A 25,126-nucleotide genomic window follows, 5' to 3' on the forward strand; every position below is an offset into this window, starting at 1 on the left:
ACTCTGTGGATCTTATCTAGGACAAGAATTGTTGCAATAGGTTTCCATTAATAGATGGCCAGTTCCTGTTTACTCTTGTTCCACAAAGAAATGAGAATGTCTTTCTGGAAAAAGCAATCGATGCAGTTAATTCTGTGGCTGCTCCAGAGCTGAAGGATCCATTATTCTCAATTATTCCCACATTCCATCATGCACTTGTCATTCTAAGCCAGCAATTACTGCCCTGTCAGATTCATTAGCTCCTCTGATGTCCACAAGACCACTGGATGGCGAGTGTTGGACTGTAGGATACCTTTCTAAAGCTAAGAATCAGCTCAACCTGAATAAAAGGACAATTCCCACAATGCCAACTGTCAACACAATGCCAAGCATTCTTTCTTCTTCTCAAATTGTATACTCAACTCATGACAATCAGATCTTCTGCCTATGCTAGGCTCTCCAATACCTGTTCTGACTGTGTTACTACAGATTTGGAAACTATTTCAAAGTCAAGAAATATATAACAAAACTCTCTTGGATCAGAGCATTTAAGATAGATCTTGTTTATGTTCTCCATCTCAATGTTAATGCTCTTCAAGCTTGTTTTAGTACTTGTGGTCTAGTCATGTTGTCATACTAAACCATATTTCTGTGGATTGCATTATGGAAGTAGACATTGTGTTAAAATATTCATGACTGGGAGAGACATGGGAACAAGGTCAGCCAATGTATAGGCATAGCAACTAAGTCAGCCAATGGGAGCTTAAACAGATCTGAGTCTGTGCAGAGAATTGAAACAGAAACTTAAGCAGTCTGCTGCTGTAAGAAGTAAACTAGCAGTGTGTCTCGGCTTGTCTGCTGAAATGAAACTAACTGCTTGTGTTTGCCTGTAACTCTCCTGCCTTGTGTTTACTTGGAAGAACCACCTCTTGGTATTGTACATTTATTCATCTATTCTTATGTATATAAAGAAGTTAATGAATCTTGCTGCATCAGTTATGTGTGTGTGCTTCTGGATTTGAATTTATGCAACAAACTCTGACACATACGTTCTTGCTATTTTCATCAATTTCTTCATCTTACAATTATTCTGTAGATCTCACTGATGATGAAAAAGTCAAAGATCTACTCAAATATCCAAATCCTCATTGTTTGGAAGATCAACTGGATAGTGGATTCTCAGAAGAAACAATTGGGATTTTAGCTGTGTCTTAAAAGTCTTCCATTCTCAAGCCAAGAGGGAAAAAAATCTCTTAGTTTAATACAGTTTTTAGACTTTCTGCTTTCCTAATTGGTGTTTTTTTCGGTTGACCTTTAAAGTTCAATTAAAAGGTAACTTCAGCCTTTCATAGTTTGATGAAATGTTGTGTTTCTTCCCCCAGTGGTTAAACATTTTCTTAATTATTTTTCAATATTTAGTTGTCCAATCTCATACCACCCTTTCATGCAATTAATCTCTGGGCGCAGTTAGCTTCCAAACAATTCAAGCTGATGGCAATGCATCATTTGCAATAATGAATTCTTCTGCCGTACTTGTTCCACTTGAGAAACTCGACAAGGACAGTGGAACTTTCAGCAGCTTTTCTGAGAGGCATATTCTTATCTAAAATCTACCAAGATGCCATAGATTGTTACCTTTTAAATTGATTAAACAAAAATGTACTGGACTCATTCTAGATGCAACAACTTTGCTCTGCATTCTATTTATTGCCTGTTTCATTCCAGGTGCAGTAACGAATCACCCATGTTTGAATTTCAAAGATCATGATTAGCTAATGAAATATTTCAAGAGTCCAAATAAACCAGCATGCAACTTACTCAAAAAGAGCATTATGGCCTCCAGAGCATAAGAATTTTTGCAGCATCAGGTGGTAGGGATATTTCCTCTCATCAAACAGCATTGGTGAGGTGAAACCGACAGAACAGATGAAAAAAGTCAAACTAAAAGCAAAAACAATTCTGTTAATCAAGTAAACTCAAAACAGGGATGCTGATTTCTCAAATCTTTGCAAAATGTAGCAAAGTATTAATGTATATGAAGTCTAGGATAAGCTTTCCCCTTCCCGCAAACACTGTGGGATGAGCCTGAATTTGTGGTCAGCGGGTCTTACCGGAAGCGAGGTGTGGGTGTACATGGTGGGGGTTGCCAGGAAAGCCCCTTGGTGAGTAGTTTGGTGAGTGCTGAAGCTGTTGAGCGAGCAGCAGGAGTGGGAGCAGTAGTGGTGCTAGCAGCGTGATGGCTCCTACGTTGTCTTACCGGGGAACCAACACACAATTTGACCAGCAACCCAAATAATTCGGCCAAAGCACGTCCTAACCTAGAAGATGCTGAGAGTGAGAGAGAGAATAAATTCAATTTCATGTTATTAAAAATGAAGGGGAAAAGTGATATGCTCCAAAGCAGAGTTTGAAGTTTGAAGTTTAATAACATTTGTATGCCGCCCAATCCCGTGGGACTCCGGGCGGTAACAATACAATAAATCAAAAAAGAAGAAGAAAGAGAAGATAGATTTAAAAACACATCATGCACTCCATTTTGAGTGGGGCTGGACCATATTTTGGGGTCAACAGCCCCAGGCCTGCTGGAACAGCCAGGTTTTAGTGGCTTTACGGAAGGCCGGGAGAGTGGGAAGGGTCCGGATCTCTGCAGGAAGATCATTCCACAGGGCTGGGGCAGCTACAGAGAAAGACCTCCCCCGGGTAGTCGCCAACCGGCATTGTCCAGTCGACGGTACCCGAAGGAGGCCCAATCTGTGTGATCTTAGTCTCAAGACTCTTTTATTTATTAAGATTAAGAATTTGGCTTCACAAAAGGCTCACAGGTGTTCTTAGAAAATTAAAATGGTGCATGACTGTAGTTCAACACTTGGAAACACTGTACACTGACCTGCTTTGAAGAAAACAGGAAAAGCACGTTCTAGAAGACTAGAGAGCACAGTAAGCAGCAACTCATTTTATTTTTGTATAAATTGTGCTTTGATTGGCTAGGATCATTGTAACAGCCATGTTGTTAATACAGAAGCCTCCCAGTCAGGACAACCAGTAAAAGAACTCACAATATGCTCCCAATATTCAAAACGTGCTCATTGCTCCAGGAAAGTTGTCTACTTCTGTCATAAAAATTATTCCAGCAATTTGATATAGCTAAACTAGCAAAGGATCACATTCTAAGCCTTTTCCTTTAAAAAACTGGAAAGGGAAGGGAAGTCACAACACAGAATTGTTCTCTAATCATAGGTATTCCATTCCATTCAAAAGCTTCTCTCTTTTTTCTGAATCAGTTCCAATAGAGTTTCTCTCCCCCACCCTCACCTGATAGAAGGGGCTTGATCTGCTTGATTCGAGCTGCCATGGCTGGAGTTATTTTTGACTTCCCCTTTGGATCAGAAGAACTAGGCTCATCAGTTTCCATTGGTGCCAGGGTGTCACCATCTAGGCCAATTCCTTCTAGCAGGCCTTGGGCAGAAGCCTCCATGGTTCCAGCTCCCACTGTTTCTGGTTCACCATCTGCAAAAAGCAATGCTGATCAATTATCCTTTCAAAGATCCTTCTGCCAGCCCATTTCCCACAATTTCACTTAGGAGGACCTAAACTGTTTGTTAATTCAGATACCAATAGAACCTAATGGAATCACCAGTACAAGCATGGAACATCTTTAGAAGCTGCAAAACGGTAACCCCATACAATGAAAACAGGCTAAGTGTGGTGTTTGAGAGAGCAGAAAAGCAAAACTGTATGAACCACCAAGAGACCAAGGCGGGAGCATTAACTTCAAATGAACTGTCAAACTCTCCCAGAACACCTCATTAAATGATAGTTTCCCATCAACAGATAGTTTCCCATTGAAAAAAAATGTTATGTGCAAATGTAGCCTCTTAACAAAAGAATCAATCTTGTCTGATAAGAAATTGATTTATTAGTGTTGAAGTTGCTTTAATAAAGCATAAAATATAACAATAACTTCACTGCTATATGGGAGGAGCCTAAGAAGATAGTTAACAAAGCTGGCTGATGTACCTTGCCATCAGGGGCATGCAGCGCAAAATGCTTCTTCTGCCGAATAGCCTCCCCCCCAATACAGTTTTTATGGGATAGGAAATCTGAATTTTGTATCAGACCTTAATTCAACAGATCTCAAACAGGTAAGAGCATCTACCTCCCAACCATACCTGCTTTTTTGGCTCCCTGGGTAGCACTCGGTACAGTTTTGTCTTCCTTTGGCACCAATTTCTGCATGTCAGCCTGGCCAAATTCACAACCTGAAGGTAAACTGCAAGCATAGAAAGGTCAGATACTGCTACAAGTAGCATGCATCTAGCAGATGCCCTGGTTCTTTCACAACAGGAAAATATATATATATAGCAAGCAACTTGGAGCAATGGAATGAAGCACAAGAGTGCCACAGGGACCAAGGATCCTAGGCAATATCCCAGTTAGTACCCAACCACTGAGGGCTCAAAAGCTACTTTAGGCCATTTCCGTTTCTATTTGGCCTCTTGTCATTTCCTTCCACACGATGAATAATTAAGCCTCAAATAACTTTGGACTAAATACTAAAAGTCTAGCTAAAGAAGCAGAAATGAAACTGTTAAGTGTTCTTAAGAGATGCTAAAAGGAACCATGAAATGGCTGGAGCTCAATTTAGCTATGGGTGAATTCTTCCTTGACCAACTGGCTCCAAGAAGGTGCGAAGGATATGGGAGAGAAAGGGAAGATGAGCAAAGGGCTTCCACTTTGCCACATTCTGCAACACACCCTTGCGTGCACACTACCCCAATTACTGAGAGTTTTTACTAAGGGAACTGCTGACACACTTGAATTGGTTCACTAAATTTATGGGCTTTGCTCTAGTGGTCTTGTGACCAAAATGTCCACTTATAAATAAGCACAGTTTCTCTATCCATCTCCAGTCCAGCAAATGTATACCACCAGCAAAGTATCACATGCCCATACCTGTTTGGCGTGCATAACGACAGCAGCACAGTGCTTTCCCATACCAGTGAACAGTACAGCTGGCTCAACTTGCTCAGCACACTCAGACCCAACTGCGAACCCCACTGGTTTACTGAAATGGCTCTAATTTCACTCTGTAAATGGAAGAGAAAGTATGTTGCTGAACAGCTGAATTAGGCTTTGGTGACAATCAAGGAGCATTAAGGCCAAAAAAGAAATGAGCAAGGCAAAAAAGCAATTCTTACTTGTCCTACACGGCAGGTGTGCACAAACATCATGATGTAAGCATGGGCTGCTGTTAGGGCATGGAGTAAGGGTGTGGCCTGGGCAGAGAGAGTAGCATCAGCTACATTGCCAGCACATGCCAATTCCCGCAGCAGGACCGAACCACCAGGTTCCTCGATGGGCCGGTGCAAAGGCTCCAAGGAAGAGAGGATGGAATCCAGTTGAAGCAACCCTTCTTGCAGCACTTTTGGCTCATGAGACAGTGTCTAGGATACAGAAAACAGAATAGTGCAATCCATCAAATCACCTGGATAATATGTAAGTCTCTGCCTCAAAACCACACACTGTACCAAACTCTAATCCATGATGTTCAGTTTAAACTCATGACTTATGGTTTACTACTAAACATCCATGAATGCTCTTTCTCAGAAAAATATTGCCTAGCCTTTGTAGATACTGTATTCATAGAGTGAACAAGTGGACATTCAGAATCAGTAATTTTTTTAAAAAAAAAAATGTTCTCTTGCTAACCACACTAACACTTCTCCATATTTGTTCACCATCTGGCTCACAATAACATTCAACCAACTTATGCCACATGCAAAAACAACAGTATAGAGGTCCACACCCCAACTCATCCACTATAGCAGGGATGAACACTCTGTTCTTCTTGGGTGTGGTGACCCAATATCCCATTTGGGGTGCCAGAAAACTAGAATGTTTATTTATTTATTTATTTGACATTTCTAAGAATGTTGGTGGCTTACACAGAAAAAAGTAATTTAAAATTTGAGTTACAAAAATAAAAACAGAATAGAAGAGTAAAACCAGAAATAAAATAAAGCTGGCACCATCAAATTAGGAAAGGGCTCTTTGAAAACACTGGTCTTCATTAGTTTTCAAAAAAGAAAAAAACTTATGGAGAGGGAGTTAATCTGTTCTCAACAAGAAGAATGTCAGTGTCAGTGTTACTACAAAAAACAGCACGTTCTCACTTCAGTCCCCAAAGTGTGGAATTTTACCCAAGATCTGATTGGTTTGGGCCAACCAAAACAGATCAAAACTGGACCCACAAACTAATTGGCTACTAATGCAGGATCCCTAAAATCAATGTTATTCAATCCTGACAGGGCCCCCCAAAATACATGCATTCTGGACCAACTGTAGTTTTTAAATACTCTTTAAAGGGTTCCCCAAGTAGAGCATGTTACTGCAGTCTAATCAAGTAGTGGTGAGGGCATGAGTTAACTAAAATCTTCTTGTCCTAGGTAAGGCCGCAACTGAAGCACCAGCCAAAGTTGAGATAGGCCCCCTTGGCCACAGCTTTCATCCATTTATCTGGTAGGAGCTGTGAGTCCTGAATGACCTCCAAGTAGAGAACCTACATCAAGAAGTAACTTGGGGGGGGGGGGGGCGGGGGGCACGGAAATCAGCCACCATAGATTCCCTGAAAATTTTCCGGGTTTTTTTTCTGTTGGAAGGAGGTTAAGGGATGGAAGGCACCTGTAATGTTTAAAATTTGCCTCTTAAGTACCCCATAAATCCGCAAACCAAAAAAGTATCAAGGATTTCAATTTCACTTGTGCTGGTGGTGTCATATGTCTGACCCTATTTTCTGTAGCTTCCCCAGCAAGGAAAGAAGATAAATTATGCCTTCCAACCAATATAATGCATAAACCTTGTCTGTGGCAGGATAGAATCTTTGATTGATTATATACTGAATCTCTTCTGACTGTGCTACTGTACAGGTAGTCCCTGACCAAAAGGTGGCTTTTTAAAAAAAGGCAAACTGGACTTTCCAATTTTTCTTTAAGATATTTAATTTCTCATTCAAGAAGCTTCTTCAGTTTGTTCAACAACGGAATGAACAGTTGTAAATCAAAGGCTACCTGTACATGAATGGATCGGTAAAGAAACAGCCCGCTTAAGATAATCATATACAAAAGCCAAATTCAGTTTCAAGATGGTGAGCCACCAAATGAAGAAAAAGGAAATAATGCCACAGTTTGCTACCCTAGGAGTCTATTACCAAATTTAATTACTAATCACTCCAAAATTTCCCACTAATATATGGCCTTTCTGAAAAGAAAATGTTGCACATGCTGACAGAGGCAATTAGGCTCTGAAGCCAAACTGCATTCTTAAAAATACCCTTTCTAGTGAAGTATAGTAATCATAGCAATGCCCATATCAAAAATTTGTGGAAAGATATGACCATACATGTGAACATGCAGGTCCACAGATTGCTACTGTAATGCATGTTTTCTCGATCCATAAGTGTCAATCTGTTATTTAAAAGGCAAATAAGCCTTTTTACCAAGAAGCCTGAAGAAAATACAGCAGCTATGAGTGGCTGAACATAAAATTCCTGGGACATTTACACTGCCCTAGGATGCAAAAATTCAACTTTTTTTTTACTTATTAAAATTCACAGCATCTTTGCTTAGCACAAATGAAAGCACATACCTTAGATAAGCAATAGGATACATGATGTATTACTGACCAGCCACTATAAACCCAAACTAGAGAATGACAAAAGGTCCAGGTGTTATATCACTATTCCTTTCAGAACAACATGCAATAATTATGAATTCAGGTAGTCCTCGCTTACCAACCACCTTATTTAGTGACTATTCAAAGTTACAACAGTGCAGAAAAATAGCCTTCTGCAACCACATGATTGCCATTTGTGTGCTTCGCAACTGGCTTATAGCATCTTAAGACACCGCCACGTGTTTTCCTTAGTGACCGTGGTGTTTCACTAATGACGGAAGGAGAAGTATGGTTGTAAGCCCATCATGGTCACATGATTTTCCACTTAGAGATCCGAGTTACCAGACTCAATTGTAGTTGCTAAGTAAAAACTGCCTGAATACAGTTTTATACAAAGGCTTAGGCATTCTTGAACACACTTTATGTACTTGCTTTCGGATTTATTGATGACATGCAAAGGGGACTATGAATAATTCCAAACTAGACTATTTTGATGGGAAGAGTACAAAAAATATTCCAAGATTCATAGTTGGGTATAAGAAATGTTTGGAAGCCATTTCTGATAAAGGAGATATGACAATATTCTAAATAAAAGGAAATAATCGCCTATCTCTCTCACAAGGGGGCTCTGGACAGTAATTTATTTTTTAAAAAAATTCTGAATTTGTAAATAATTGTCCACGAATAGAAAATACGCATTCCAATTTGTAGAAAGATGCCGGGTTTAACTTTGTACCCTGTAAAGGTAGCATCAGCTGCTCACTTAGGGATGCCCTGAACTATATAATTTTGGCGCGGGGTGGTGGTGGTGGTAAATTTATGCATCCAACTGTATTCACTGTAGCAACTGTATCGCTACAGCTGTTATGTTTGCCTTGAGAATCTGGATTCCAACAGCCACAGGTGTTCAGCTAGGCATGCATTTCATATCGCGCGAGCCACCCACGTTACACCTATCCTCTGTGAGCTGCACTGGCTGCCTGTTGGGCTCTGGATACGCTTCAAGGCGCTAGTCGTCACTTATAAAGCCCTTCATGGTATTGGACCTGGGTACTTGAGAGACCGCCTCCTGCCAATTACCTCCCTACGACCAATTAGACCCCACAGATTAGGCCTCCTCCGAATACCATCTGCTAGCCAATGTCGACTGTCGACTCCTCAGGGGAGGGCCTTCTCTGTGGCTGCTCCGGCCCTCTGGAACGATCTCCCCGTGGAGATCCGGACCCTCACCACCCTCCAGGCTTTCCGCAAAGCCACTAAGACCTGGCTGTTCCGGCAGGCCTGGGGCTGATGAGTTCCCAGCCCCACTTGAATTGTTGCGACTGTTGCTGTGTTTTTAACTTGCTTGTTTTTGTTTTCCTGTTTGTATTCCCCTTCACCTCTGCTTGTTAGCCGCCCTGAGTCTCTCGGGAATAGGGCGGCATACAAATGGAATAAACAAACAAACATTTGAAACATTACAAGATTTGGTCACAGAAACTCAGTGTCAAGCTTGATGACCTCACAAGATATTGGGTTGTTTTTGCCATCCTTACTGCCTATAGTTCAAAGGGAATAAGTTCACCTTGTTGAGATGCTATTAATACAACACACCTAGACTGTTAGTTCATCAGCATAATTGGAAAAATCTGTGCTAAATGAAATTTGGTCTAGGGTAAATATTAAAAATGTGGGAGTTTTGTTTAGTGAAAGAAGTATTATTCATGGTGCTTAATAGATTGATATATTGTGTTAATTTTTTCTGATCTATTTTTATCCAATTGTAAGGGATTTCAGCAAAAAAAAAATGGTAAACCTGTTGGTACAATGACTGGGTAAACATCATTTCCCTTGAACTTTGCAATGGCTCCTGGGTAAACGCCGCAGCATTAGAGTATTAATGCTTAGTTAATAGTGGTGGGGAATTTGATCAACCTCAAACCTGCCTAGAAACAGCAACATTTGGCCTGTGGTCATGACATTTCCACACATACATGAGCTGTGGAGGATAGAGAGCTCTACACATCTTCAACGAAATTGCATATACTTTTATTCAAACATTACAGGATTAAGCCCTGATTCTAACACTTAATTTGAGCTCTGGCAAATAATGTTTTGGCATAGACAAGTGAAAGCTCCCTGATGGCTCGCTTGTAAAGGTAGTTCTATGGTTATGACCAAAATGGACCCAAAATTTCTGTTGCTAAGCTAGAAAGTTGCTAAGTGAGGTTTGCCCCATTTTATGACATTTCTTACCACAGTTGTTAAGTGAATCACTACAGTTGTTGTGAATCTAGCTTTCCTATTGACTTTGTTTGCCAGAAAGCCCAAAAGATGAACACATGACCTTGGGACCCTGCAACCGTCATAAATACATGCCAGATGTCAAGCGTTTAATTTTGATCATGTGACCATGGGATGCTGCAACAGTTAAGTGTGAAACATGGTCATAAGTCACTTTTTTTCAGTGCCGTTAACTTTAAAAACAGTCACTAAATGAATGGTTGTAAATCGAGGATCACTTGTAAATATTATGCAGATCCCTAAGTATGACATTACTAGTAATGTACACATGGATTCCCATTGGACTCCATTCAGCAGTCATGTTGATTGAATCAATTCTTATGCTTGCTAAAGCAGTTTTGACTAAAAATGGCATTCCTCCCATAAAAGAGAGTTTCATCATAAAAGCCAACTTTTAGTGAGTTTTAAAATTCTGGACTAATATTTCCCAAATTGCACAATTCCAAGAGAGGAATATTACAATTGCTATAAATTATGCAAATCAAAGAAATGTATACGACTTACTTCATTCATACTTTGCACACTTCCTACATTTATTCTGGCAGTTATGTGAACCTTACTTTGTTCCCAAAATTCATACTGAACAGACAAAAACGGTAAGAGCTCATTGCTGCCCTATCCCCTAAAAATTGAGGGGAGGGTGTCAATTGTACCACAAAATCTACAAGTGCCAGCCAATATACTAAACAATACAGAGTTGCAGTTCAGCAACATCTGGGAAACTACAGATTTCTTGTCCTTGATGATATATTCATTCCCATTCCAAAACTGTAAAGGACTCCTAGACTTGCAGGTGTGTATGTGCAAGTACAAGGGTGTAAACCTGAATATTAAATTAGACATACCAACAAAATGGGACTGAGAATCTTACTATTTCACCTATTTTGTCAATTGAAAATACCATATACTTCGTAATATGGATCTCTATGTTCAAAGACTTTGCTTTTCTCCTTTGAATTCATCCTAACTGGGCAAGCTCTATGGCTTCCTCCCATTAATGGATTCTTTCTACACTAGACATTTTATGGTAATATACTATATAGGACAATTCTGAATTTAAGGGAATAAGATTGCTAGTAAAAAAGCAACCATGATCCTCTGATAATCTGTGCAAACCTAACACTGTCCGCTACAATGATGCAATCAACACAAGCCTGTAACAGGTGCACGGGGGAATTAAGAGTAGGATTTCCAGAAGTCTGAGTATACTTCCAACTCAATGGCAGTGATAATTACCTTCTGGAAAGGGAAATGTTGTATTCTCCTCCTTACCAATATGGATTTGCAGACTCCAGCCACAGCTTGGCAGGCTGCTGAAGTGGGGAAGTCTATGGGCAAGTTGGGCAGGCCCAAGATGGTCACAAGGGGCAGCAGACCCTTCTGATTCACAAATTCCTGGCAATGGTCATCGGTAGTATTATTGCTGAGGATCGATTCCACAAATTTCATCTGGGGAAACAGAAAAATGACGGGAAAAGAGGGGAAAAAAGAATCAAGCTTTTTGCAGTTCTACAAACTGCTGTAATTCTACATCAAGGGTATGGAAAACATAACAATTTCTTAATTCAGTAGTTCCTTAACAGATTCTAGAATGTCAAGACCAAGTCCACCCAACTTTTGAAATAGCAAGAACATTAAGACCAAAAATAAGGTTTGGGGTCATTTTATATCATTCCCAGAAAACAAGTATCAAAATCAAATATTATGTTTTTTTTCATAAACACCTTGGAAAAGTATATGTTAAGCTCCACCTACTGTTCAAGAACTTACCACATTAAGGATGTAATCCATGAGAGGAATTGGTATCCGTTCTTCTGTCCCAACGACCCTAGAAAGAGGGAAAATTACGATCACTGAAAATCTTCCTTTTTTTTTTTACAATGGATACGTGTGATCTCCTAGATTTTATGCAAAGCCTTCTTCCATTAAGGTTTTCCAAAGAGATAGAATGAAGAAAGGGCAATAGAGTGAAAAGGACTGTTACTCATCAAGCCCCTTTTAACCCAAATATCCATAGGACAGCTCTGGATCTGGGTTGCGGCAATAATGTGCCAAAAGTGGCTTCAAAATGACAAAAGACATCAGGACTGAGGGGGGGTGGGGAACAAAAACAAGAAACCGCAATGGGAGGAATGAAGCAATACTGCCCATTTTGGCCAGAGGCCTTGAACCGGATTAAAAATGGGAATGTGGCAAGATCCATGAATGGTCGACTGCCGGGCGCCATGGAGTTCTGCAGCAAAATGGAGCCAGGCAGGGGAGAGAGAGAGAGAGAGAGAGAAGGGGAAGAATCGGAGAGTGACGTAAAGAGCATGCTCCGTACAGAATTTGGTCTGGAAAAGAAGAAAATGTCTGATGTGAGCAAGGAGGGACCAAGGCAAATGCAGGGCGGGGAGGTGGGTGAGCGGAGGATATTGGGGCTACTCCAGTCCCACCAGGCACCTGCCACATGGCAGCAGACAAGCCAAAAGGAAATCCGGCCCTGCTACTTTAGCCAGAAGAAACATGGCCTCCTCCCTGAAGCTAGGAGAAGTTTAACTGTTTCTAGTCCCTAAAAATATAAATGTCATACTTCTACTTTCAAGAAGGGGAACAAAAGGATTGCAGAATCTTAATTTCAAAAACAATTTTTTGTATTATTGGGGAAGGCAAAAAAGTATTGAACCCAGGCTGCCTTTAAGGGAATGAACTAGTTATAATTTAAAAAAAACTGGAAGCGGAAGCCCCCCCCCTCCCACCCAATATTCTGCTTTCCTTTCATCGCAAAGCACCATGATGTCCCTGAATTAACTGATTTCAAATGCTGAATACCAGTTATGCATTTCCCCCCAGCCTCATCCAGGAGGAGTTGATGGGGTTAAATTGTCCCATAGACGGACCATTTCAGAGTTCAGAAGTTTACAAAGAAACAGCTGGCAGGCGCTCAGGAGCTGTAGGAGACTTTGCCAAACAAACAGTGAGCCAAGACAGCCTCTCGGCAAGGTTCTCACAAGCTGAGATCAGGGTGTCAGAGAGCAGGCGCACTCTGCTTAAAATGCTTAAAGTGACATTACATCCCACTCCATTTGTTGGCTCTGGAAACTTTTTTGTCCTCAGAAATATCACATTTGCTGTGTTATAGGTCCCTGAAGTTCCATCAGTTCAAATCACTCGAGTTTTTTTTTTCTCTACAAGAAGTAATATGAAGCTTCAGCCTCTGATTCATAAGAGCTGCTGAAATCTTTCAAAATGTACAGGAATGCCTATGAGCATCTCTTCTGAACTGCCAAAATAGCCATGTATTTTTCTAGGTTCGTAAGCAAAGTAGTTATGCTTCCACATACATGTGGAAACATAATTTATTTTCCCTGAAAATAAGCCCTCCCTGGATAATAAGCCCAACTGGGCTTTTGAGCGCATGCGCTGAAATAAGCCCTACCTCGAAAATAAGCCCTCCCCAAAATATTGCAACACAGCAGCAGCCATGAGGTGACCACGCTCACTGCCTCCTGAACCTCAAAATTAATAAGACCTTCCCGAAAATAAGGCCAAGCGCTTATTTTGGGGGTCAAAAGAAAATAAGACCCTGTCTTATTTTCAGGGAAACACGGTAGGAAATGGCGTCTGGAGCAGTCAAATGAGTCTAGGGGAAAAGTCTGCATTAATAATTCCAAAATTAATTTTTCTGATTATAGAGTTAATACTTTAAAGTGTAAAAAGGCTTGTTATTTATTATACTACTAAAACAAAAACTATTTGGAAATTAATGTAATTAGTTTTGCTTAAAAGAGAATTTGAGAGAAGATATTCTGTGAAAATAAATAATTCAGGGAACTTATTTTTCCAAGACTAGCCTGAATTAAAACTTGTCATGGTATACTCAACTACAAGACCATTCACATCATAGACGAACATGCAGCGTTGGGGCTGGTTAGCTTCCTGAAAACCCCCTCCCATCTTTTAATTAGCTTTTAATGTCAACTTTAATTAGCCTTGCCTCTATTTTAAATTTTAAGTTTGATTTTTATGTTAATATTTTACTTGTACATTCCCTAGAGTCCCTCTGCAAGGAAGATGGATGATTATTAAATGTGGTGCTGGCTGGCTGGCCGGCCAGACAGACAGACAGACAGTTGTGCAAGACATTAGCATTACATTGAAAAGAAATGACCACTCTAAAATAATTTATTTCCAGGACAGAAAAATGTGGCACTTGTTGGCCCGACAAAAGATATTTTTGCTTCTATTTCACATAAAACTCAGACTGATGAAGAATTTTATGAAAGCGATGAATAAGGGAGGTGAAAGCTTTTTGTTATTTGGGACGGCTGCTTTCAAGAATAAAACTGATGCTAAGATTAAGGAAGGAATCTTTGTTGGTCTACAGATCAGTTATATCATCAACAACAAGTGCCAAAGGATTTGTTAGTGGGGCCAGAGAAAACACCCTGGAAAGCATTCAAGGACATTGTTCAGAATTTTCTTGGCAGCTACGGAGAATCAAACAATATTAAGCAGGTTCACAAATTTTTTACAGCAAACAAGATCATGAACTACAACATGCCACTGAAGATTCATTTTCTGCAATTATCCTTGGACTTCTTTCACAAAAATCTAGGTGCAGTAAATGATGAATATGGTGAAAGGTTTCACTAGGACTGTGATGGTGAACCAATGGCATGCGTGCCACAGGTGGCACACGGATCCATTTGTTAGGGCACGCAAGGCATTTCCCTGTCATCTCCAGCATGCATGTGTGAGCTGGCTAGCTGACTGTGGCCTTCTTCAAGCCTCCGGAGCGTGAAAAACCAGCCTTATGGCCAAACTAGAAGTCACTTCCGGTTTGCTCTTAGGGCCGTTTTTCACCCTGCTGACCCTTAAGGAGGCTTCCCTGAAGGCTCTGGAGGGCGAAAAACAGCTCCATGGGCCAACCGGAAATTCAGGAATGGACTTCCAGTTTGCCTATAGGGGTGGTTTTTTGCACTCCGGTGGCTTCATGGAGGCTCCTGAAGCCTCCAGAGGGCCTCGAGGGGGGCTGTTTTCGCCCTCCCTAGGCTCCTAGAAGGAGGGCGAAAACCATGCCAAAAGCAGGGGTAGGGGGAGCACTGGTCACGCGCACATGCACGCAGGGGGGGGGATGCACCCACATGGTCTTACCCCCACAGTATTTGTTTCCAGAGAGTAAGTCATCTGTGTACCAAGCTTGGTTGAAATTACTCAAGGCGTTCCAGAGTTATGCTGGACCCCCCCACACACACAGTTAGATAGATAGATAGATAGATAGATAGATAGATAGATAGATAGATAGATAGATAGATAGATGATAGATAGATAGATAGATGGCCTTTCAGCTCCAGCGGTCCTTGGAGGAAGCCAGCTATCTCGATCCTTTCCAGTCAGGCTTCAGACCTGGCTGCAGCACAGAAACCGCTTTGGTCGCGTTGACCGATGATCTCTGGAGAGCCAGGTGCTCCTTGACCTCTTGGCGGCTTTCGATACCATCGACCATGGTATCCTTCTGCGACGACTGCGGGAAGTGGGGGTGGGAGGCGCTGTTTTACAGTGGTTCTCCTCTTACCTCTCGGACAGGTCGCAGTCGGTGTTAGTTGGGGGGCAGAGATCGACCCCTAGGCCCCTAACGTGTGGGGTGCCGCAGGGTTCGGTCCTGTCCCCCCTTCTTTTCAACATCTACATGAAACCGCTGGGTGAGATCATTCGACGGCACGGGATAAAATACCACCAGTATGCGGACGATACTCAGTTGTATCTGTCCGCCCCGTGCCAACTCAACGAAGCGATGGATGTGATGAGCCAGGGTCTTGAGGCTGTTAAAGACTGGATGGGGGTCAACAAACTTGTGCTCAATCCAGAAAAGACCGAGTGGCTGTTGTGTTTCCCTCCCACGAATTGGTCAAGTGTTCCATCTCTCAGGCTGGGGGGTCAAACTGTACGCCCCTCAGACAGGGTTCGCAACTTGGGAGTCCTCCTGGACCCACAGCTGACCTTTGAACATCACTTGTCAGCTGTGACCAGGGGGGCATTTGCCCAGGTTCGCCTGGTGCACTAGTTGCGTCCCTACCTGAACCGGGAGGCCCTCACAACAGTCACTCGTGCCCTTGTGACCTCTAGGCTGGAATACTGCAATGTGCTCTACATGGGGCTGCCCTTGAAGAGCATTCGGCGACTTCAGCTAGTCCAGAATGCGGCCGCGCGAGCGATCGTGGGTGCACCTCGCTTCACCCACGTAACACCTATCCTCCGCGAGCTGCACTGCTGCACTGGCTGCCTGTTGATCTCCGGGTGCGATTCAAGGTGCTACTTATCACCTATAAAGCCCTTCATGGTATTGGACCTGGGTACTTGAGAGACCGCCTACTGCCAATTACCTCCACTAGACCAATACGATCGCATAGATTAGGCCTCCTCCGAATTCCATCATCTAGCCAGTGTATACTGGCAACTACTCGGAGGAGAGCCTTCTCGGTGGCTGCTCCGACCCTCTGGAACGAACTCCCCGTGGAGATTCGGACCCTCACCACCCTCCAGTCCTTCCGCGCCGCTCTAAAGATCTGGCTGTCCCGGCTGGCCTGGGGTTAAGATTCTAACCCCACTCGAATTGTGTGACTGTTGCGTTTTTAATAATGATGTATTGTCTGTATGTTAGAAATTGTTTGTCCTCCCCCCCCTTTTTTTTGAACTGTGAGCCGCCCTGAGTCCCCCCAGGGAAAAGGGCGGCATACAAATAAAGGGAAATACGAAAAAATACGAAATAGATAGATAGATAGATAGATAGATAGATAGATAGATAGATAGAGCAAGATATCTTGATATCAAATTCACCAATAATGACTTTTTTTCAAGTAAAAATATACCCTCTTCTGGAAATAGGATGAAATATTACAGCCACAAAATTTGGAGATCTACTGCAGCTGTTTCAATTTGTGTGTTTGTTTTAAGAAATAAAGAAATGCATAAAGGCTACCCTACACGTAATTTACATCAGTGTGGGTAGCATACACAAATAAAATTTTAAAAAACAACCAGAATTAAACCAAAAAGGAAAATAAAACCAATAAACAATCATAGCGTATCTGAACATTTAAAATGTTTATATAGCTGCCTCTCTTATATTGAATAACAAGCTCTCACTCAAACTCATTCCAAAAGTCAACCATAGCAACAGAGAAGGCACATTGTCAAGATTTTATTAAATGACACTATCTCAGAGATGGGACTAGGAGCATGTTTACTCTTTATGACTGAGTGATATAGACAGAAATAATCAGAGATAAGTGGTCCTACAAATAGCCCAGCCCTGTGCCATCACCTGAAAACTAGTATAGCTCCCCAATCCAAAGACCACCACTGGTCATCAAAATGTGTAATCACAGTGCAGCCTCAGTGCTATACTCCAGTTTGAGACCAGACTGAAAGAGCTTCAGATAATCTTTTTCCTACAGTGACCTTTGAAAACACAATGCAACCATCTTCTCAATAACCCTGTCTAAAAAGGTTAGAAATGGGGCAAAAACTATCCAGCTCCATTGGATCTAACAATGACTTCTTGATGAGAAGCTAAACCAACACCTCTTTCAGAACTGGTGAGACCATCCTCTCTCTTCACAAGGATTCAACCTTATTTCCCCTCCCAGGATCCTTGACCAACCAGAAAAGACATGGATCTAGGACACAGATGCTACAATTATAGCTCTAAAAACCCTGTCCATTTCCTTAGAACTAACAAGCTCAAATAACAGGAAATAGAATTACACCATTCCCCAGTCAAGTTCACAGAATCTGTGAGAGTTCATCTAACAGATGCCTACAATAACCTTCATTGCAGCCTTATAGGTGTCTCCCTGGTCCTTCCCTACCCAGAAGTAACTAAAATAAAACTGCTGGTTAGGAATCTGTGGACACAATAAATGAAGACAAACACTCATATTTCATCCCTTGTTTAACTGGGGGTCTCAGGAGCTCCTTAATTCATCTGGAATGCAGCATTAAATGAAATCCCAGGTATTACTTCAAATGTTTTATGCCCTATTCAGAGATAACCCACATAAAATGCACATACTACTAATACGTGAGTGATCTTGCACATTTTTTGTTTTTGCATACTGGACTGGACGGCCAACTTTATGCACAAACTTTTTTGCCATAATCAGCAACTATAATAGATAACCTGAGACAAACATGAGGCTCAGTGGAAGCTGAGTATAAACAGCTTATTCCTATCCTACCTTGTAATAACCCACTACTTTTTACATTCCTCTTTTTCAAAAGCATTTGCCTTTTGGCATGAAGTTTTTGTTGGAGGAGGAAAAATCCTGAAGCCCTTAAATTCCCAGGCATAACTTTAGAGGTTTTCTGGAACCTCCTCAGAATTTTCATACACAAAAATTACTGGCTAATTTCTTGTCAGAGAAACCTGACTTCCATCCAAGCTGATAGCCTGAAAGAGCAGAGTAGGATACATTTGGCCATTTTGGAAAACAAGCTGCCACATGCTGTTCCTTTTAGCCTCATTTACTCACTGTTGACTAGATTCCGCCTCACTCTGCTGTGTGGCATTGAAGCTTTGCATGGCTTGTACTTCTTCCTCTTCTTCATCCTCACTGGAAGCCTCCTCAGCTGCATGAGTGGAACGAGGTGGAGGAGCAGTAGTTGTTCCATCAGCCTTCTGAATTGAGGGCTTTTGGCAAATATACTTGGGATCTCGGCCCAGGTTACAAATCTCTTCCAGCAACTGTGAAAAAGTGTATATAAACATGTTGGCACTCTTTCTACCAGAATAATAGTACTGTATTTCAAGTTAGATATTTTTAAAAATAATCAAGTAACGGATATAAGTGCGTACCTTGAGAAGCTCATTGGGTCGACAGTTATAAAACACAGTGCTGTATAGAAAGGGACATTTTCCTGGCCTCTTACCTTAATTATGGCTGTGGTAGCATCTGTCTTGAGCGTGGGCTGATGTCTCATGAGCTCATCAACAGCACTTCCAAGATTGGAAGCAGTATCTCCTAGAATAAACATGGGAGTCGGAATGGGGGATGCAGGATATATAAGCATTTTTAAAGAACTGAAGTCGCTTACATGAGAGCATTATTACACTTAGCATGAATCAGCCCAACCAAAAGGCAATAGTTTGAATGGTCAAAATGTATAACTCAATAACTCTAAAGCAGGAGGCTTCCAACAGTCAGATATGACCACAGTATTTTAAGACGGATTACTGCAACATGCTCTATTTGGAACTGTCCTCCAAAACTATTCACAAATTTCAATTGTAGCAACCTGCATGCTACAGAAGTGAGGGCCCAGGAAAGCAACATGTGTGGAAATTAAAAAATGGCTGCCTTGCCTGAAGTATTAAAATTGCCCTCTCCAACAAATAAAAATGGAAACATATTCCTTTCTTTTTTCTAGGTGAATGGCTAAACTTTTAAAAATTCCTAGGTTTGAATAAGTAGACTGTGTTGTAAGAAATTTTTATTCCCTTAATATTTTTAATGCTGTTTTTTTTTGTAATTCTATGGATTATTCACAGAAAAGTTGAATATAAGTATTTTACCTAAATTTCATTGGGGCTCATTAGTGTGAGTGCAGCAGTAATACATATCCACAGCTGTGGCACCATATATCTTCATGCCTAACCTAACTTAACCACATTTAAAAAAAGCTCTAAAAACCCATTTCTTTCTCCAAGCCTTATGTGTAAGGCTGCTTTTTAATGGGTGCTTTTTTAGTATTAGAATGGTAATTTTTGTTTTTAGCTGCACTGTAAGTCTTATGGTATGAATCACTGTACAGTTGGTCAGCCTTACAAATTACAAAAAGAAATATAATTCCAGCTATCTTTGTGCATTAGAAATAATAGCATTGTCGGCCTTGGAAGCCATCTTTTTCATTGGAGTTTCAGGGCTGGCACATTTGGTGCCTGGGAAAACGGAAGGGGGGATAACAAGGAGTGGTGAAGAATTAGCCATAACAACATTCCTTTCTCGGAGTCAAGGGCATTCGGCCTGCACCTGGATGGAAGTGACTGGAGGTTGTCTCCAGTTGGGACAGTGAACTGATTGGACCATGTGATGGACCTGTGGGTGCAGGGAATGGATTTTTGACTTTCTTTTGGGTGGGGAAAATCCAGAACTCTCAAACAAGCATTTTCAGCCTTCTATGAAACTCCCTAAAGATGGCTGGTGCTCTAACACAAACAGTCTGCTAGATGCATCACTGGGTTCATATACTGTACTAGGCAATAATATGGTTTCTTTGATTTTGGTTTAGTGAGTTGAGTCAATATAGGCACTTGAAATGGCAGGCTCAAGTCCCCAAGGCCCCAGACCTTTCCCCCCCCCCCATTTTCAAATCTTCCTTCAACTTCAATTACAATAGTTTTCTGCCATTCTGAGCCAGGAAACATGTGAAAAGTATACTTCCATCTAAAATTCTACATTAAAAGAAAACTCCAAGCCCAGGGGGGAAAAGAACCCACGAGATTTTACCAGTGAGACACCTGCCCATTAAGGCCATCTAGCCCTCCAAAAACATTAGGTGAGCCACTGCTCAATTTAATCATTCCAGCCAACTGCCAGGATAGGACAAATTGTGACTGTAATGAATTATAGTTCCCAATTTATACCATTTCAAGCCACAGTATTATGGTCGTAGTTTAACACATCTCCAGCACACTACAGGGCAGAAGTGGGGTACACTCTCAAACTTCCTCTTTACCTACGTCATCTAACATGCAACATCAAGCTCACTAGGCAGTGAAGCAAAATTCCTAGTATAATCATTCTTCAATTTAACTTACCAAGTGGATCTGAACTACGCCGCCTCCTCATTGCAGGGAGATAGTCTGGAGAGAGCAAGACCTTGAAGAGACGCTCAAAAGGCTGACATTGAACAAAGGATTGAAGTCCCCGGGCATTCAGGCACAGAGCACTGAAGACATTCGGGAGAGAACCCAGAACTTCCCTAGTTGCAGGGACCTGTCAGGAGAGACAGACACGAAACAGGACCAAAGGGTCATCATCTTACAGTCATGCTACACAAAGTACATTTTCAGTGAGCTCCATATTTGAGGTTATGATTTATATAAACCCACAAGACTAATTCCATTTCTAATGCAGTCCATCTTTACAAAGCATCCCGAAAAGTGGCCTGACAGAAGAAAATTGGAAGGGAAGCACTTTTGTTGTGGAGAAGGAAACACGCTTATATGCAAAGTGAAAACAGCAAGAATTTGAAAAGCAGCAGCTTTATGGGACCCCTTAAAGTTATGTCTGGCTACCTAGCTACCTACTTAAGTATGAATACAGATTCAAAGGTGGAAATTAGGAAGTAAGGGTAAGAATGAAGAGGCTGAATGCCAGGCACCAAACTCATACATGTTGAGTTCAATAAAGTATAAGAAAGTGTACTTTATTATATTCTGCTTATTATACAGGAATCTCCCCAAACTGCCAGCCTCAGCCTGGAAACAGATAGGTAAGGTTTTTTAGAGCTTAATGGAAGTCAATTCTGAATCTGTGCAAGGACTATGCTTAGGCCTCTCTTCTGCTTGGCCGGGTGTTTCCCAACACTGAGTGAGATAAAATGGGAAATTATCCAGATCATTTTTCCCCCTCTCATCTTTATTCTACAGTTTGAGAACAAAGGAAATATGTTTTTAAGTGATGTATTTGAAAATATGAGCTTATTCATAATATGCGTAACGAAAGTACCTTCTAAATATTAGAACAGCATCATCCAATTATATAAAATCTTATTATCCACGTTCAGTGAGCTCTTTTAAAGTTCCAGAAATAGGTGTTATTCCAGTATTTCTAAGAATTTTCCAACATTTCAAATATAAAAGAAAGCAATATTTTACAGAAAACCAGATATAATCCAAAAGACACTTACATCTTTAATAAGGAGAGCATGCAGCATGACGTCTGTTAGGCCATTGTCCTGTAGGGAGGACAGCAGCGAAGGCTCTTGGAATACAAAGACTGTTACCACCTCAGTGGCTGTCAAGAAAAAGCACAGAATGATGCAAGTCATTCACAGTTCAGATTTTCTAGACAGAAAAGGAATCTTGGCAGCCAGGCTGTAAGGCATCATCTTAATTTAGCACAGCCCAAGGAGAGAAATCAAGAGGAGTGTAGATTGATGAAACATGCAAGACACAAAATTCTTTATTCAATGTAATCATACCTACCGAGTAAAAAGAGCGAGGGTCCATAATATTCTGCATTGCTGATAATATGTTTCAGAGAGGTAGGCAAAGAGCCATCCATCACTGCAAGAAGAAAGTAACAGGCCAGCCATACAGTTTAGAAATCATACACAGCATATGTACTCAGAATTGTATATACTTCATCCAAAATTCTGCACCAGAAAAGTACAATTTTATGACCTAAAACTTCTTATTGCAAAGCATATTTTTATGTATGTTTTATTCCACCATTAAAAATGAGAATCAATTATATATTTTGCTAGTCATAAAACTTATTAAAAATTTAGCTTTCCAATTATATGGAATATCATTCAGCAAGTTCGTTAGCTTCAAGAATTGATCACTTCTACAGCTTTCCATGATAGAAGCTTCAAAACTGATACTAGAAAACTCAAGAATTCATTTTCTCACAGTGGTGCCAAATATAATCAACGGATGGAAACATTCCCCTCCCCCCAAGGGAATGGCTTAGTTTTCGTTTTACTTATAGTTATATAAATGAAGACAACTCTAACTGCTATACAAAAGCTAGACACAGCCAATGCAACAATAATTTTAAAAACCAATAATACACAATAAAATAGGTTAAAAAAAAAACATTCCCTTCACCATGAGCGCTAAAGCAGTCATCCGAAAAACCTTTCAGAACAACCAAGTTTTTAGGAGCGTCCAGTGGTCATAAGAATGAAGGCTTCCTTTGTCTGGCAGTACGGGGGGGGGGGGGGGCAAGCTGCTCTAGAAAAGGGAGGCATCCACAGAAAACGTGGGGCTGCACTTGAAGACCATCCAGAATAGTGGTGGGATTCAAAAATTTCCGCTAAGTGTTCGGTGGGCATGGCTCGGGTGGAGACATGTGACTGAGTGGCCATGGCCAATGTGACAGCACTCACGCCCACTCAATCACATGCCCCCCACCACCTAGCCATGCCCACAGGAAACGGTAAGACATTTTTTAGGATTTACGCCTATCTACCCCCACCCTCCCTTCGCTAGTCGCCCCCGTTTCCCCACTTCCTCCCCCACCACCGCCTCTTTGGTTGCTTATCTTTTGCAGCGGCTGGTCCAGTCCGGAAGGCAAGCTGACCTGAGTTTTCGGTGGTCCCCAGCCAGCCGTCGTTGCTGGCTGGCAAAGAAGCCTTCCAGCCGCTATATCTTTGCATACTGGCTCTCAGAGGTCGGTGGCTGGCCACAGGCTGCTGAAAAGTCCTCCGGTCAGCAAAAAAGCAGCTGCAGTCGCCACCATCTTGTTCGAACATGCACATCCCATTGTCTTGCAAGTCCGCTTGGACTTGCAAGGCAATGGGATGTGCATGCACAAAGAAGATGATTTTTCGCCGACCAGAAGACTTTTCAGCAGCCTGCAGCCAACCTCTTTGAGAGCCAATATGCAAAGAGGCGGCACAAGCGAGTGGCAACCAGATGGGTGGGGTGAGCAACCAGCAACATGGGGACCAGTTCGGTGGCGTGGCCAACCAGCCATTGCTACCGGTTTGCTGAACTGGGCAAAATTCGAGCGAACAGATGCAAACCGGCTGAATACCACCTCTAATCCAGACATTTTAGTTTTGCCAATCAGTGACCTATAGCAGTTTATCTCACTATTGCTGTGGGAATTGCATTGGCTACCAGTTAAGTTTCAGAGTGCAATTCAAGGTATTGATCATCACCTCTAAAGCCCTATATGGCTAAGAATGGGTAACTTTCAGACTGCCTGTTCCTTATAGATTCTGCTCACCCAGTTTGACAGCACAGAATTCTGAATACGTCCAACTCTGAAGAAGTAGATTAAGAGGAAGCAAAAGTATAAATGAACATGCCTGTTCTAGATAGTGGGGCAATTGGTGCACCAATCTTAGCTGGAATGCTTTAAGGTCTTCATGACCACAGCCTCCGCCTGCTGTTCCAGATTTTATTAAGGTAAGCTAATAGGATTTATATGCAACAGTGACAGAGTATGCTGTCAAAGAACTCAAAGGAGCCCTAGGTATTAGGGAATCTCACCATGACGTATGCCATCTGAGAAAGCTGGGTCTTGGATGGCCTTTTTTAGGAAGTTCAACATAGACTTCAGAAGTGCTGCTCGTTGAGGGATGCACTGGACTCCTGAAATAGGGAGATCAACCAGAAATGAAATCAGTGAATAGCAAATATTCTGAAAACAAAGCAATTTTCTGTAAGAATCATTACACACCACTTCGGGGTGAAATTATGGTGTTTGTGTTGCTGCTGCTGCTGCTGCTGCTGCTGTTGCTGCTACTTGGAGTGGTGGCATTTGAAGCTCGTGTTTCAACCACTACTTCCTGCCGATTCTCTCCAGAGGTGGAAGGCCCAGGGCTACTTTCCATGGCTACATCAGAAACTGAAGATATGAAGTTGACCAGTTTAAACAAAAATCTTATGACACAATCTGACATCAAGAACTATGCATATCAAAAAAAATAAAAAAAAATCTGGTCAACACCCATTAAAAGGACAATTTGAAATTAAAAGGAGGAGTTTTGAGGAGGCAGGATACCTTGCTCTAACCCAACTGTTGGGGTATCAGTCCATCTAAGATGCCTATATACAACCTTTCAGACTGAGGACTACACATGACCTTTCAATACAGTAGCCAGCTCAAAAAATGACAGAGCCAGGATAAAATCTAAACTGATCCTCTTTTAAAATAAATTAAATGTATAATTATTCACCAAGCATGCCATGATTTCTCACTTTTGCCTCATTTAAATGACAATTTCATATGGAAAAGAGGTGCGGAGTTTATCTTCTACCTTACAATTCAGATGGATTTGTTTCATTTCAGAATGCAATTTTAGAGATGGTGTTATGGAACTATATATTTGTTTCCAATCTTGTTTCATTTTAAAATGTATTTAGTTGAAACCACTAAGCAAAATATACTGAGTTACAATTAAAATAAATAAAACTGTTTCATGGATGCTGTCTGCTAAATTTTCTTTGTTTAGCACAATTTAGATATGT

The 25,126-nt window shown here is 41.4% G+C and overlaps 1 protein-coding gene across 14 annotated transcripts in view; it reads right to left on the reverse strand.

The window, feature by feature from the left end:
- Positions 1-25,126, reverse strand: part of HUWE1 (HECT, UBA and WWE domain containing E3 ubiquitin protein ligase 1) — a 117,568-nt gene that overhangs the window by 44,027 nt on the left and 48,415 nt on the right. For 11 of the 14 annotated variants that reach the window (XM_032209145.1, XM_032209144.1, XM_032209153.1 and 8 more), the window contains 15 exons: positions 24,336-24,503; positions 24,146-24,247; positions 22,127-22,207; positions 21,829-21,935; positions 20,735-20,912; positions 18,847-18,938; positions 18,450-18,661; positions 11,704-11,761; positions 11,170-11,382; positions 5,178-5,423; positions 4,933-5,066; positions 4,149-4,249; positions 3,292-3,486; positions 2,091-2,307; positions 1,798-1,920 (listed from right to left, as the gene is read on the reverse strand). In XM_032209145.1, coding sequence (XP_032065036.1) covers positions 1,798-1,920; positions 2,091-2,307; positions 3,292-3,486; positions 4,149-4,249; positions 4,933-5,066; positions 5,178-5,423; positions 11,170-11,382; positions 11,704-11,761; positions 18,450-18,661; positions 18,847-18,938; positions 20,735-20,912; positions 21,829-21,935; positions 22,127-22,207; positions 24,146-24,247; positions 24,336-24,503 — 2,227 coding nt within the window. The remainder of the gene's footprint in view (positions 1-1,797; positions 1,921-2,090; positions 2,308-3,291; positions 3,487-4,148; positions 4,250-4,932; positions 5,067-5,177; positions 5,424-11,169; positions 11,383-11,703; positions 11,762-18,449; positions 18,662-18,846; positions 18,939-20,734; positions 20,913-21,828; positions 21,936-22,126; positions 22,208-24,145; positions 24,248-24,335; positions 24,504-25,126) is intronic. The other 3 variants (XM_032209151.1, XM_032209150.1, XM_032209157.1) reach the window with 1 other exon arrangement.

This window comes from Thamnophis elegans, chromosome 2 (genome assembly GCF_009769535.1).
Source record: "Thamnophis elegans isolate rThaEle1 chromosome 2, rThaEle1.pri, whole genome shotgun sequence".
Classification (NCBI taxonomy): domain Eukaryota; kingdom Metazoa; phylum Chordata; class Lepidosauria; order Squamata; family Colubridae; genus Thamnophis; species Thamnophis elegans.